This window comes from Ursus maritimus, unplaced genomic scaffold, assembly GCF_017311325.1.
Source record: "Ursus maritimus isolate PB19 unplaced genomic scaffold, ASM1731132v1 scaffold_31, whole genome shotgun sequence".
Classification (NCBI taxonomy): Eukaryota; Metazoa; Chordata; class Mammalia; order Carnivora; family Ursidae; genus Ursus; species Ursus maritimus.
In genome coordinates this window covers 26,601,094-26,617,376 of record NW_024425675.1, presented here as the reverse complement: position 1 = coordinate 26,617,376, position 16,283 = coordinate 26,601,094, and the positions used below count along the sequence as shown (strand labels likewise).

At 48.6% G+C, this 16,283-nt stretch overlaps 1 protein-coding gene across 1 annotated transcript in view; it reads right to left on the bottom strand.

Moving 5' to 3' along the window:
• Positions 1-16,283, bottom strand: part of SFMBT2 (Scm like with four mbt domains 2) — a 219,042-nt gene that overhangs the window by 22,660 nt on the left and 180,099 nt on the right. Inside the window, exons 13-15 of the mRNA XM_008705414.2 lie at positions 15,085-15,127; positions 13,139-13,209; positions 10,855-10,994 (exon numbers count right to left, since the gene is read on the bottom strand). Of these exons, the coding sequence (XP_008703636.1) occupies positions 10,855-10,994; positions 13,139-13,209; positions 15,085-15,127 (254 nt within the window). The remainder of the gene's footprint in view (positions 1-10,854; positions 10,995-13,138; positions 13,210-15,084; positions 15,128-16,283) is intronic.

The following is a 16,283-nucleotide window of genomic DNA, read 5'->3' as shown; positions in this document are numbered from 1 at the left end:
GGAAGTCTCCACGGTGTCCTACAGCAGATCGGCAGGCACGTTGAACCCCAGTTCCATCCTGTAGAAGGATGAGTCCCGGAGGTGCCTGACGGACTTTCCTCCTGTGTATGATGGGGGCACTGCCGTTTATCTGGTTCATAAGGGGGTCAGAACATTCCACCTCAAAATACGCCACTCTGGCATAGGATTATTTTGAGCTGAAGGCAACTGAGAAACTACACACACAGAAGGGACTCTCTGCTCTGCCCTTTTCTGCCTAGAAGTAGGGCATACATGCCCTTCTCTAAAGGCGTTCCCTCCTCTCTTCCGTACCTCAGAGGAGGAGAGCAGCTCTTGTCACTGGAGAAAGAACGTGGTCACCGAGATGACTCTGCACAAACGGACTTTACTAAAAGCGCCCTCATCACCTTTCTTTAGTCTCCCGTATACTCACCTGCCCACCATCTACCACCCTAAAAGCCCAAACCCCTTTTCCTTTGTCTCTCACCTCTCCATACCGCACTGCTGTTTGTTAAAATGGTACAGAAACATCTCAAGCAAAATGGCCTCTTTGGGCCTTCACTACTCTTCTGTGAGGCCCCTGTGCATGCAACATAAACCTTTTCTCCTGTTCATCTGTTTTATGGTCGTTTTCAATTGCAAGCCCCAGTCACTAAACCTAAGAGTAGAGATTTTCCTTCTCTACAACAGGGATGTCATGGGAAAAGGTAGCCTGGTGATGGGTATTAAGAAGGGCCCGTATCTCAATGAGCACTGGGTGTTATCCACAAACAATGGAGCATGGAACACTACATCAGAAACTAACGAAGTGCTGTATGGTGACTAACATAACAAAAAAGGAAAAAAAAAAAAAAAGAAAGAAAAAGAAAAGGTATCCCAAATCTCAGTATCAACACAGTCCTCACAAACCACAGAATAAACGATCTTCCGTGTCTCCACCCGCTCTGTCCCCACTGGCCCACACTGTTGTGTCAGTCTTCACGTCTCTGCGGAATAACTCTGCTTCGAAACTCCTTGACTTTCCTGCGACCGATTCCTTTTCAGAACTCAACTTCTTATGAAAAGACAGTATGCTTTTAAATTCCTCCTCTTCAATCCCTTTCTCAATGACCCAAATCCAGTTTCCTCTCCAACCACGACACACAAGTGCTTTGGGAAGGTCACCAAGGACCTGCCACAAATTCCAATTAGCACTCCCGTCTCCCCAGGCCTCTGAGGAATCCGGCCCTGCAACACCCCTCTCTCTCCCCGCCTCCCTCCCTCCCTCTGCTCCGCAAGCATGGGCGCTGGTTCACAAAGTGGGGAGTGGGTCCAGTGTGTGGGGGAGGGCCAGGGGCATCGGAGAGAGGAAGGAGAACACAGGCAGGTGATGCCAGCAGGACAGGAGCTCACGCTGCACACCATGTGGGGAGCACAGGAGCCAAACCTGGGTTTCCTCCCCCCAGGCCTCCCGCTTTCGGGAGCTCAGAAGATTATGTATATCGATGGGAATTTTTTTTTTGTTCACATCAGGAAATTATGTGATTCCATGATTTCCTTTCATATCCACAATAATGAAAACTCCCAAAACACCAAAGTAATTTAGATAATTTCCAACCTCAACTATATCATATGATCAAAGTCAGAACAATGTTGAAAGTGCAGGGAACCACTTAATAAGAAAATTATTTCTTTGAGTGTCAAAATCAGAAAACACTTTAGAAAGCAAATATGGCTCCCACAGCTTGAGTTCGGCGGATTTAATGGAAAGGAGACAGATTCTCAACTTAGAAAGTCTGTAATTTGCTAAATTCTAGTGACTGCAGGGAGGGCTCTCTTTGGGGGAGATCGGCTCCCACAGAAACATGAAGAAGAATATTCCCTCTCTGTGTGTGGGGGGGGGGGGCTCAGAACAAGGATCTGGACACAAAGGAGCCTCCCCCACGTGCTCACTCTGCTTCAACAGACCTTTCTGCTCTGCAGTCTCTCCAAGAACCACGGTTAACAATAATTAGCTTTTGACAGGAACTGGAACCATCAAAGGCCCTCGTGGGCCTAAAGCATTTCTCCTTTTCAACTTCAAAATCAGATGGAATGGAGCTAATTTTATAAATAGGTTTATAAAAAGTTTGGCTGGTTGTTGGTTTTTTTTTTTTTTTTTTCAGTAAAATGATAAAGAACTGTTCCTGCTTAATCAGCATTTTCTCCATCCATAGCGTTTTGAAACGAGCCTCGAAAAGAAAGCAAAGCAAATAACCTTCTCAAGTGATTTACCCCATAAAACTAGGTGTTTTCGTTTTGTCTTCTCAAGAACTAACGATCCCATGCACGTTCCTTTGCATATGCTGCATCTAATACTAAATATTATCTAACGATAACCTTTATGTTCATCATTCCTTTAATCGTTACAAAAATTTTAATGCCAACAGTAATAATCACACATATCGTACTAAGCGGAGAACTCCATTGCTTTGGCTAAAACTGATCTCGACTTTCATTTCAATCCTCAACGGAAGGCTGACCTCCCCTGGCAGCCCACCACCCTGGAGGGGAGGCGCTCCCTCCGTCCCAGCAGCAAGGCTAGGGAGCCCCAGGGCTGCCCTGGTAGGTAGCCTTTCCCCCAACCCAACCCCACACCAATGAATTCCTGGCTTTATCGCTTCAACTTGATTAAAAGACCATCCCCCCAAAGAGGCTATAATTCTCAGGAATTCTCCACCGCCCCCTGGAAGACCAACAGGAGAATCCCATCATACCCTAAATCTTCATTCACCTCAGTCACCAGAAACCCAACACTTCTAGAACATTCTTTCTACCCAGAATCCAATTCCCGAATGCCTCTGCACTTCCCCCAATCTGACCTAATTTCAAACACCTCGGTGTACCCCCAATGCATCCATTCTGCCTTCCATCATCAGCAAAATATCCTAGAGCCCAAAACACTTTCCAGAATATTCTTTTTCACCTTATGGTTTTCCCTTCTGCTCTGGGCTAAATTGTGCACCCCCAACCCTATTCATATGTTGAAATGCTAACCTCCGTGTGATGGCATTAGGGGTGGGGCCTTTGGGGGGAGATTAGGGTTCGATGAGGCCATGAGGTTGGCACCCTCGCGATGGAGTGTACCTTTGTGAAAAGAGACCTGAATGCTTGCTCTCTCTCTCCCTCTCTCTCCTGCCATGTGAGGACACCGCAAAGAGGCAGCCAGCCCTGTGAAAAGCAGAACCCACCCTGTAGGCACCCTGACCTCGGGTACCAGCCTCCAGAGCTGCGAGGTGCACATGTCTGCTGTCTGAGCCCTTCTGTGACACCAGCCGCAGCAGCCCAAGCAGACCAAGCCAGCCGCCTCTCCTACATCATCACGTTCCCTCCTCTGCAGGATGGCTTCCCTTCCTGCAGAAACTGGTCCACAGCCGCCCCCCCCCCAACAACGACTACAACTCTCTCTTCCTCTCTCATCTTCCTGCAGCCACCTCGCTCATTCTCTGCTCTCTTTTACAGTAAAACCCGTAGGAACTGTCTGCACTGGCGGGCTCCTTGCTCTCCTCAGTGCTCTCTGGCACCCATCCAGGGGCGCTCCTATGCCCACATCATGCCCACATCGCCAAAGAAAGGCCATGCTTGGTTCTGTTCTTATTCTCTGTCCATTCCCATGAGATCATAAGCACCATGACATGAGGAACTGTATTTTGTTTGCGCTGTATTCACAGTAGCTACGGTTATACTCACCAATAGTAGGAGTTCAACAGTATATTTTGGAATTTGTTCAATAAATTTCAGTATGAGCACGAAATGAGTTAAAATTATTTAAAAATATTTAGGGGCGCCTGGGTGGCACAGCGGTTAAGCGTTTGCCTTCGGCTCAGGGCGTGATCCCGGTGTTCTGGGATCGAGCCCCACATCAGGCTCCTCCGCTGTGAGCCTGCTTCTTCCTCTCCCACTCCCCCTGCTTGTGTTGCCTCTCTCGCTGGCTGTCTCTATCTCTGTCAAATAAATAAAATCTTAAAAAAAATTATTTAAAAATATTTACTTAACAGTTATTTAAAAATAGTTAAAATTAAAGTGACATCTAGAAATTAATGACTAATTCACGCCAAGAATTTATTTGATACCATAAAATACACAAAATATATGTGGACAGAGGCCAGAAGAGAACATTTGCCCCTGGTTTCCTTCACTACAAAAGTCTATCCTACAGCGTGATGAGAATGTGTCACAAAGGCATCTTACCTTCTGACGGGCAAACAATAACAACTTAACCTTCGCCAACCTTCCCAGACACTTGCCAGCACGCTAGAAGTCTGGCTCCACGGGTTACGTGTGTGTTACGGGTTACACATGGGCTTGGGCACACTGTTCTTCATGGGCTGGTGTTCAGCGTGAGCTTAAAACAGCAGCAACAAAAACACCACAGAGTATCACCGAGAGGCATGTCTTCATCTTGGATTTTGCTGACTTAACCAGACGTCACCTAGGCAAGATTCTTCCTCTGTTCAAAGTTACCCCAGAGCCTGAGTCCTTGATATGAGGCCACAGACCCCGTGGCCCACTCCTCATTCATACTGATGAACACACGGCTACTCTGAAGGAGAAAAGTTACCTTTGGGTGCAGTATGGCATCGTTTACGTGAACAGCTAAGGCTGCCTCGGATTCCTTATTTTCTGGGTTCTCACACGAAGTCGTTCCAGTTTTTAAGTGAAAGTTGTGACAAGTAGCAAAGAACAAATACTCAACGATATATAATGAAGGGGAAACTCAAACAAGTCATCACAGAACTCCCCAAATGTGGAAAATAAACACTGTAATCAAAACCAAGAGACTGAGGGAAACAGCTTCACGGGTCAACCATGTGGCAGCAATATAAACAGCAAGCTCCAACTGAAGCCAAATTCCAGGCCGCCAGGTCCCGCTGGAAACTTCCAAGGTGGGGGGCAGGGGGCGGGTGGGTGCAGTGCTCACTTTCCCCCATGGGGCACTCGCGCCACTGCTGGCAGGCAGGCATCTCTGATGGAGTAGGGGAGGAGAGGACGGCAGGTTGCAGGGACTCAGGAAACACAGGATTCTTCTGGAAGCTCCTGCTTGAGCTGATGCCGCATGTCCATGAAGCAGAGAGCCGTCAGCACAAGGCCCAGAGCCCTCAGGAAGGGCCTGTCAGCAAACTGGCCTTCTGCGTCGGACCCGACGTTCAACATTTCAACCCTCTGCTGTGATGTTTGAAATCCCACTGCACCTGTCTGGCCTACACTGGCCATGCTTCATGGAGAGGTCTCAGAGTCGAAGATAACTGCCAGATGCCTGCCAGGCGGAGCTCCTCCATCCCTACCAGCCAGGGAGGAGGGGTTCGTGATCCCGGGTCCTGAGCACAGGAAGCGCAGTGACAGCGAGACCAGGAAGGACACCATGGGGTACACAGAAAGGGGGACCTCTAGAAAAGGCATCTCTTTCCATCCTCTTACTTACTGTCCGAGTAACACATGGTCTTGCTTCCAGATTTATAAACCACATGCCTACGACTCCCGCGGACCCCAGAGAAAAGAGAACTGGGGTATTATTCTAACGTAACCAGACGCCGATTTCTGCCATCTATCTGCACTGTGTAGGTCTGTTAAGGTAAGACAGGCTGAGAGGACAGAGAGACAAGGCCCCCTCCCCGGCTGGAGGGGGGCTGTCAACTCACCAAGTAAGGAGCCACATCTCTTGCTCACTGTGACCCCCAGCTCCAAGAACAGTGGCCACCTGGCACAGGGGTATGGCCCATGAGTTCCCAGGGCCCGAGTGAAGGAACGGAGGATGGCCTGTGTTTCATTCCCTACCAGGTTCCAGCGCTGAAGAGCCCCAGGTGTGGCACATGCTCAGTGAGTATCTGCTGCGTGCACAATAACCCAGCACCTTCGTATCTGGAACACCCTAGAACGGTCGTGGACAACTGAAGAGAACCATGCCTGGATGACAGAGGCACCCTGCGGGCCCCACGCCGCTTACTCCACACTTGCTGAGGCCACAGAGCTATGAAGACCACAGAAGCAGACCGAAGGACAGAGAAACCTCGTTCGGTGAAGGTGAGCACTCCAGTTTCTTCCAGGATCCCTCTGCAGCCTGGCGGTAACCCAGTGCAGCTGCCCCAGCCTCGGGCATCGGCACCCCAGCACGCACAGCTCCCACTCGTGTGCACGCTCACCCTCTGCAAGTTAGACTTCTCACCACCCGTTCTCTTCAAAACAAAGGAAGGCCTCCCTGCTCATGCCTCAGCCTCTGCACCCCCAGACCAGGCTGCCATGAGGGTAGCGAAGTGACTGTTTCAGATACATGAGACAGACGGACAGACAGACAGATGGATAGACAGGCAGTAGACAAGATAGAAATGATAAACAGATGGTAGATGACGGATGGATGGGTAGGTGGATGGAGGACTGGATGGAGAGACAGATGACAGACGGAGACGACGATGGGTAGATCCAGGGTAGAAAGATGGCTGGATGGACAGGTTGGTGGGTAGAGTGGGTGTGTGCACCTGCACGTGTGCGTCTGCATCTCACTATCGTCAGGCACAACAGCCCTGCCTTGGCAGAGTGGAAGCGCCATCTAGTCTATGCCACCGCATTCAGCCTGATCTCCAAGTCAGATCCAGGGCCCATGTCCAGGGCACAGGCTGGAGGACAAGAAAAGACCACGGAAGCTTCCCGCTTCAGAAAGTCCCCGAAGCCTTCTCCGAAAGTCTTAGGAAGAAGAAAGGGAAGAGAAAGTCAAGGGCTACGCCTCTACCTTCTCACAGGAAAGTGCACGGGTCAACGCTCATCTCCTACATGACCAAGCCCAGGCTGCCGAAAAGCAGCACATAAAAATTGCACGGGTCGTTCCTGCTGCCGAACCAACATGGTTCCAGACCAAGTGCGGCATCACACATCCCAGAGCGACGTGGAAAATGGGAAAAAAAGACTCCTCAAGATTCCTCACTGGACATGACATTTCTATGGCTTATTGCTCACTAAAACCAGAGGTCACATACGGGCAAATAACTCAAGTCAAGTAACATTTCCGAAAAACAACAGGTGCTCCCCAAGCCTCTGTTAAGCCCTGCTGGGAGGACGTCACCCAGGTATGCCGCCTTCGTATCCACGGACGTCAGCGTTGCCATGAAAATGGAGACTAATTCCTCCTGAGCTGCTGTTTTTAGAGTCCCTCCAGCTGGCAGGACTTTTCATCGCTGGACACACGGACACGAGTGAGTGTGTGAGAGTGTCCACACTCCTTTCCTCTTGTGCTCGTGCTGCTCTCTCCTTCACACACGGACACAAGCACGCAGCACCCCCTCACTATGCTGTGCAGGAAGCAGGATCACGGGCCTGGCCACTCAGGAGACTGCATCTGAAGTATCAGCAGAAGCTTCCCCAACACCCTTGCAACACAACACCAACACTCTCAGCAGCGGAAGCACTGTGACACACGGACCTCACAAGCTGACCGAGGGCCACTTGGATCTACAGTCGACGGGTCTTTGGGAGACCCTGGTGCACTGCGGCAGGCTTTGGGGGCCGAACTCTCTGGGATAGAAAAGGACGCCCCGGGGTCCCATAAAATGCCCCAGCCTCAGGGGACGTCCACAGGCTTGACCTGACCCCTCCCCTCAGGACCTGTGGGTCCTGGGTCCCTCGTGGGGATGAAGACTTGGCCGGACCCCTCACTGGCTCTAGCTCCCCCTTTTAGAGGTCAGCCACTTCCTCTGCTGCCCCCTTCCTGGAATCGAGGCCAGGAACCGCTTTTAGTCCTCAAAACCCCATTCCGGTCCGATGCCCAGAGCAGACATGTGTCGGCCCTCACTTTGGCCAGAACTGTCCCCCCTCTGCTAGTCTGCCCTCTGGGAGGTGAGGACCCTCTTCTCTGCCTGCACGTAACTTCTCTGAGGCCGGCTCTGTCCGCACGCACACAGGTCAGCCGCCTCTAGGCAGACCAGACGGAGGGAAAACAGCTATCACTCTGCATTTCCCAAAGACATGAAAACCTATAGCTTTTACCAGCATGGATGGCCTGAAAAGCAAATGTGGTCTGTCTTTGCTCCGATTACCTCGTTCTCTTTAAGTAAAATGCAATTTGAGACCATAGAGGTTCTGGTGCTGAAGGAAGCACATTAGCATAAATATTGGCTTGCGGGAGCTCACATTTTTCTTGCACTCACAGAACTGAAGTGCTTGCTTTTTTTCTTCTTCTCTTCCTGCCTCATGCATTTTCTGAACATCAGCAAAAAACTAGTTTTATCATCAGAAAACTGCTCTGGCCTGGCTTTTACATTTGGCTGCTGGCACCTATCGGGGAAGTGATCGGGGATAACCACTGTTGATGCTACAAACTCACATACAAAAGCCAAAGAGCCAGCCTCCGAACCAGGCTGAACCTGGGGCCGTGGGGTTTGCGAGCAGAGCCGGCGGGGCCCCGGCGCCACGTGCTCATCACCGGAGCTTGCCCGTGACGGATAGTCTTGTAGGTGGCTTCAAAGGCACCCACCAGTTCACTGTATTTTCGCCAGGCCTTCCTGTTCTTTTCTGATCACTCCTGACAAAAAACAGGCTCAAACATAGGCAGGCATTACCGTACCCACAACCCACTCTCGGGCTGGACTGCGGAAAGTTAATTCTCGGTGCACAGGTGACGGGAATCGTGACACGGAGTCCTGGTTTAATTTCTTCCTCGATCTGGCCTAACATTTCCAGGGATCCATGCCGCCTCATCTAGAGCCGGCCAGCGGTCCCTCCACTGACCCGCATCACCGTGGCCTTTCAGAGGCATCCCTCCTGCCTGACCTGCCTCGAGCACCATCCTTCTGTAGCAACAAATGTCTCATCTGCGACACAGGTCAACCTGCCCCTCCAGCTGGCCCGACCTGCACCGTCCACTTTTAGGAGGCAGGGCCCAGCCACGGGAGGTGAGCTGCTTTACATGAAAGCAGAGCCCGGCTGCTGAGCACACCTGCCAAGGGCCCAGGACAAGGCCCACACAGATCTGTGACCTTTGTGTGTCCGTCCTTCAAGGTCCTTACTCTTACGGCGCTGTCAGCCTCTTTCCCGTTCTTCCCGCCTTCATCCCAGGGCGCCATTGACACCCCAGGCCTTCCATGTGAAGGCTGCCCACTCCTCCACGCCTCCTTCCCCACAGACTGCGGGGGACTCCCTGGGACCTCGACATACCCATGCCCACCTCGTCGCAGCACCTGAGATGCTCACCACTCTGCTACACTCGACCTGCCTGTTTGTCTTTCCCGCTCGACCAGAAGCTCGTGAAGGACAGGAACCTCCTCTGCACATTTTATAGGTTATATTCTCCCAAGTAAATAACCACGACAACGGCCCAATCAGAGTTTCTTTACAGAGTTTCTTCTCAACTACAACCTCAATTTTCTCTCTAAAAGGGATTTTGTTTTCTGAATATGTACATCTTTAACTGCTAATCCCAAAGATGGTCTAGAAAAGCAAACATGCTCTGACTGCTAAAACGATCTCATTCTCTTTAAGTAGAATGACACTTGAAACCATACGGAGGTTCCTGTGTGGAGGGGACGGTGTTCGTACAGTGTCACTCAGAGGGCTCCCGTCCTCCGGAATGGCAAGTCTGCATTCCTCACAGCACCAGAGAAGGCCTTCCTCAAGCTACGCAGCTACCCAGTCCTGCCTCACCCATCAGGCAGGCCAGATCTCTCCTTTCTGTTCTTCTCAAAACAGGATATACTCTCCCACACCTATGAGTCGCCCCCAGCCTAAGGACCCCCACTCCTTCCCTGGACACCCACCTGTGCACCGTGGCTGTCCTCCCAAGTTTGAGGCACTGCTCCCTTTGCTGAAGCCGGAGCAAGGGTCCCTTGCCATCTGTTTGTCACTCCCTCCCCTGTGCTCCCAGAGTGCTCTGCTCTGTGCCCTGAGTGTCCCCCCGCACGCTGTACCTCCAGCCTAGAATTACTCATCTCCCAACAGGGCCATGAAGCCCCAACAGGCAGAGGGCAGACAGGGCTTGTGTTCGGACCCAGTACTTGGCACAGTGCCTGCCTCCGAGAAGTGGCCTCACAGACATGTGTTCGGTGGACGAACGGATTGTCGTGCCCCGGGAATTAAAACACATTCCTCATGGTACAGTAGTGATAAAGAAGACCTACGTGGGGTCCTCTTTCTTAACAGAAAACACTGATATGTGTGAGAAAAGCAGAGATTGCATTCCAAGAATGGTTCCAGAATTCCAAGCCATGTCCACACGGGGTCTGTGGCGAGGCTATAAAAACAGACCAGAGAGGAAAGCCTCCATCAACGTAATGAGGATTCACCTCTCTCTGTAGGTCGAGCCTCAAAGGCAGGAAGAGAAATGGGAAAGAATACCATCAAACTGATGCGTGGCCTGGGCCTTCCCCGCGACACACACTTCATGCACGGGCCTGGGGCCCACCTTGCATTGAGCCGTGCCTCCGCCATGCAGGAGTGGTGCTGAGTACGGCAGACGGTAGGGAAGGCAATGCCGTTCCCAACACGGCTGAGGGGTGTCCATCCTTAACAGCACTTGCTCTCGCCCATCCAGGCTTACTTACCTCTTGAGAGAAACCTCCAGTCTGCAGGCCCAGGCCCTCACCCCACACATAGCCCTCAAACCCACTGCAAGGTTTCCCTGGACTCAGGGGAGGAAGGCCTAGTCCCCCGGCCAGGCTGTGAGTCTTTCATNGGCAGGAATGCCGTTTCCCATCCCTGCCTGACCTGCTCCAGCCCAAGGATGGAGACAAAGCAGGTGCTTGGAAAACGTCACCTCAAATGATCCGAATTTCCGTTATGTCCTTCAGAAATTCTGTCTACATCTTGGACACCTGTGGAAATACACCGACACTGACCCCCGTGCACACGCCTTACCTCTTTCAGAACCAGCACACATTTGCCTGGTCCCACCGACTGAGGTAGCTCTGCGATTCTCCCTTTGTTCAGGTAAGGGCCTGAGAAACACCTGTGGTTGATAAAAAGCTGAGGACAGCAGTATTTCCCGTTGACAGTACCTGCGGGGAAGAGCAACACAGCTCATGCTTTAGGAGCCAACAAAAAATTAGCTGGCAAAATTACCCAGAGGCCCACTGTGTCTTAATATCAGAATGCCTTATAAACCCAATAGCTTAGAGATTCAAGTTATTTTTTTGCTACCATATAAATGAACTTTTCTGTTTATGATGCAGAATTCAAGACACACAAAAAGATGCTAAAACCAAGACAATGACAACTAACATATCACTGTGCAGCTAAGAAAAAACAAAACAAAACACACCAGCTCCAGAGCTAAGCTCCCCTGGGTTTCCTACCCCAGAAACTGCCCCACCTTCTCTTCCCCTTCCCTGAATCTGGTGTTTATCATTCCCACGCAGGTCTATAAACCTGATCACACACACAGGTACATGTGTGTCGACAAGCAATGCATGGTATTTGGGATATTTTAAAAATACTCCATAAATGGTTTTCTGCAACATTTTGTTTGTTCGACCTGAAGTTTCTGAGATCCATCCAGGTCGGTACATGTATAAGCAGACCGTTCATCCATTTGTCACTTCTGTGCGTGACCCCATTACATGAACACAGCACAAGCAAGCCATCCGCTCTCTTGCTGACAGATGCTCAGTGACTTCCACCTGCTTGGGACTACCCACGGTGCTCTGCTGAGTACAGCTGTAAATGTCTGCATCTGCGTAGCGGCAAGAGAACTTTCCAAGTGTATAACGAGGAGGAGCGCTGCTCGGCCATGGGGTCCTGCATGTCTTCAGTTGTACCACACGGGGTCAAACTGATGTCCACGTGGACTATCCCAATTTATTCTTCTATGAGCCTGGCATAGGAGTGGCCGCTATATCACACCCAAGCCAACACCAGACACGGCAGGGCACGTGCACTTGGCCAATCTCATGGATGTGCAATGTTCCTCCCAGTGGACCGAATCTGTATTTCCCTCATTATGCTTTCAACGCAGCAGGCTGTCAGTCTAGCTGTGTCTCAAAGGGCCACAGGGAAACGTGGAAGAACTAAGTGGTAAAGTATTTCCTAAAGCTTCCCAATGTCCCTAACAGGGTTTCGCTGTCAGCCAAGACTGGCCCTCCCCCACGCTGCTCCAAGCTCCGTTCCACTAACAGTGGGATCTCTGTACAAAAACTGTTAATAGTTTCGGATGGTAATTTAACAGTCCAGGAAGGACGGTCCTCATAGGACTTCAACTAAGAACCAACAGGGAACGAGGGAGAAATGTTATTTTTGTGAGGGTAAGACAAAAGGAGTAATGTAACAATTACAGACTCTGGAAGAAGAGCTGACATGGTTCTTTTACAACCATTCTGAAGTTTGAATTCTATATAACAAAATTAGGCAAAAGAATTATGTCCACAGCTGCATATACATGGAAATTTTTTGGTAGGATTACCCTACCCAGAACTTCAGGAAAAAAACAGTTTTAGTAAGTCTACTCATAAAAATGCTCTCCTTACTACAACTCTGACTGCTAGGACTCTTCCATGGTGCATAGCTTAGAGTCCTGGAAGAATTCAGAGCAGGTTTCACTTTGGCTAGAAAACAGAATTCTTAATCAAATATATTATTTAATGTACAAACACATCTATAATCAAATTTGTTGTCAACGGGGAATTCACATTTGTGTTTTCAAAGGTTATTATAAGATATAGAATTGTACACATTAAAAAACATATATTATTCACTCTCAGCTTTCAAACACAGAGGGTTTTAAGGAACAATTCAAAAGCCCATGGGGACTTAAATATTAACCAATAATGGAAAAATGCAAGTGGGAGGACATAAAATGTAAAAAAAAAAAATGAGTGCCTAATAATGGTATTTTCAATTCTTTCTCCTTGCACATGACCATCCACGACATACAACCCTAACTGGGCTCGTAATTTCCAAGTAACGCATGGACTCTTCTCCGGCAGATGGAGAGAACTGTCTAGAGCTACTGACCGAGAGACAGAAGAGGCACAGAGAATTCGGTTTAGATTTTTTTTTTTTTAAAGTAGGTATGTGTTAGTAAGTAGCAACAGACACAAGGAGAATGAACTTAAAGTTGAGACATTCTTATACTGACCTAAAAACACATGCATGTCTCCACTCCCAAATCGGGAAGGGAGAGCCAGCTGTAAATGGGCTCATTTACCTGCGGTGTCCAGGTGAGAGAATAGACAGAGGTCATGAGGTATTTTCTCAACAGGCACTGTGGATGGCAATCTGTTGATCAAGAAAATACAACTATCACAGGTCGCACACTTGAGAAGAAACTCAATTGATGAATTAACTAATTAAATAACACTAATTCCAAAGTCTTTTCACAACTTAAAGTGACTATCACGGAAATCCAAGCACGCAGTGAGAGAGGATGCATACGTCAAGCAGCAACAGCAGTACAAACTGGTACGATATTTCAGAGAGGTCGTCCCCAAATTCTTGTAATGATCCTAAGAAGCCAATGGCACGTCTGTCCCTCAACAGGTCATTCCTAATCAGTGATGTTCTTCTAGGTGGCTTCTGGCTTTGTCTCTTGCTATAAAATTGTCATAATGTCCTCCATTATATTTTAGACAGACTTTAATGGAAGTCAGACTTCTCTTCAATAAAAGAAACTAGTACTTTCTACAAACTAGTGTCTGAGAACTACCTGGCCTTCGATTTTTGGTGCCTGTGCTTGTGTGGGTCGTGGCCACACGAAAAAGACCTTCAAAGAAAGCCTATGAACGATGGGTCCTAGAATGTGAAGTAGGCCTATCCTAGCACAGAGATTTGTGTTACAGTTCAGTAAAAAGTTGCTGAATAAACATTAAAAAAAAAGGTAGCCACGGGGAAAAGAGAGGTGTGTTGGGTCTCACAGGGTACCCCGGATGGTGGTGTAGAAACCACACCACTGAAAAGTGACACAAGTGCAAAGCAAACCATCACGAACTCTCCATGGGGTGATCTTTGCACTGGTTCTCAAAGTGGGGTCCCCACACTAGCGGACCAGCATCCCCTGGAAACTTGTTGGATGCACAGATGCTCGGGCCCCACTGAAGACATCCTGAGTCAGGGACTTGGAGATGGGGGCCCGGCAGTTTGTGTGCTGTACCGAGCCGTGTGCAGGATGGGGAGCATGGAGCCACAGACCACGAAGTTACAAATTCGGATTTGGATTCAATGATGGGCCCCTTTATTATTTGCTCTCTATTTTCAATGATATCCAGACCAAACTGGAGTCAGATTATTAACCTGCTACACTGTGCTTAGACATCAATGTATGGAAAATGCCCATAAAATTGTTATTCACATTCAAATAGCCATGCAGTTATTATTCAATTTCACTTTAAGTTTAAACCTGGGTACCTGAAAAAAAAAATGCTGCTCTCAAATTCATTTCCACCAGTGCATTTTTGTTAGAAAACAGAACCACCCGGCAATGGATGTGTATTTTAGTGTACCTTAGCTATTTTTCAATATATAAAAATAGTACCAACGGTGGCAATTCTTCAAAAACATGCTGCATGTATGCACACTGCCCGATACCCTCCACCTCCCTAAAATTACAACTGAAATGTGGGGTAACTTACACTGACTCAACCCTGCACAACCCACACATTTTTTTCACATGAAATCTAATTTAATCTTCAAGAAATGCCTGAGAAACAGGTGTTTCACACATGAGGGCACTGGGAGGCAGAGCAATAAAGCACCTTCCTCAAGGACACCTTGCCGGGGGCGGCAGAGCTGGCCTCAGACAGCAGTCTGCCTGCCCGGCCGGCCTCAACCAGTGCCGCCAGCATGCTGAGTGTGGGTGGGGACAGTGATACCCCTCACTATCGGGGTGTGAGGCCAGGATGCCCTGCAGCTATGCCGAGGTGGAACGGAAGGGAGAAACCACGATCCGGAGAAGAGATCCCTAGAAGAGCGAGCCTGTGTCTCGCACGTAACAGGTGCGCCGTGAACAACAGGTATTTCCTACCATCACCTCTGCGCCTGCGCCAAGCGTGAACTAGCTCCCTGATAAAAACAGCCACGCTGCCTACCCTCGCTAAAGACAGCTCTGTGTAGTTTATCACCTGAGTGCTTGGAAAAGAAACAGAAACAAAAGCTTACTGTTTTTCTGGTTGCACGACTGCAATCTTTCTCTTCTTTTGTGCTGTAAAACAGGCAAGAAAGGGCAGACGGACAGTCAGCTTCATTCGCGAGTGGGCAAAAGCGTTTTTTAAAAATGTCTTCCTGTAAAATTGTGTCAGTTTTAAAGAAACAATTTAAACACTGGAAAGTTATTTCATTCCTACCACAGCTTTATCTTAATTTCTTCCAGCATTAAAATAGACTTTGACTCAGGGCGCCTGGGTGATGCAGTTGGCTCAGGTCGTGATCTCAAGGTTGTGAGATCGAGCCTCATGTCAGGCTCTGTGCTCAGCGGGGAGTCTGCATGTCCCTCTCTCTCCCTCTGCCTCTCTCTCCCCTCCACTTTCTCCCCCCTTCTCAATCTCTCTCTCTAAAATATATAAATAAATCTAAAAGAGACTTTGACTCATCAGAAATGAAGTCTAAATAGAATTTACTGCATTTCATAAGATTAAACAGATCACTATGTTTGTATCTTTTGGATAAATACCTAATAGTGCAATTGCTGGGTTGTAGGGTAGCTCTATTTTTAACTTTTTGAGGACCCTCCATACGGTTTTCTAGAGTGGCTGCATAATTTTAAATAACACTTTCAGTAAACATTATGGTGGAATAAAAAGATGCCAAGATTGATTAGTTTTGAAGATTTTTAAATGGTACCTTCTCAGTTTAATGACAGAGAGAGACAGACAGACAAAGTTAGTTGTTGGGTTAACTACTAATACTGTTTTAATTTGGTATTTTTGTGATCAGAAGGATGTGATATAATGCACTTTTCAAAGTAGAGTTGAAATCCCACTGGTTAGTGCTAAGGGTAGTTAAGTTTTTGTATGTTATGTCAGTAATTATTAGGACCACTTAGGATTCTTTTAGGATAAACCTCATGAGAAAAATCAGTTCTTTCTCAGACATAATACAGAAACGTAATATTTGGGGGCTCCTGGGCGGCTCAGTGGGTTAAGTGTCTGACTCTTGGTTTCGGCTCAGGTTGTGGTCTCAGGGTCATGGGATTGAGCCCCGAGTAGGGCTCTGTGCTGACAGTGGAGCCTTCTTGAGATTCTCTCTCCCTCTGCCCCTTGCCTCTCCCCCCCAACCCACACATGCAGTTTCTCTCCCCTTCCCAAAACCAACATCGAAAACCAACAAAAAAACCACATAGATTATAGCTTAAATTTTCT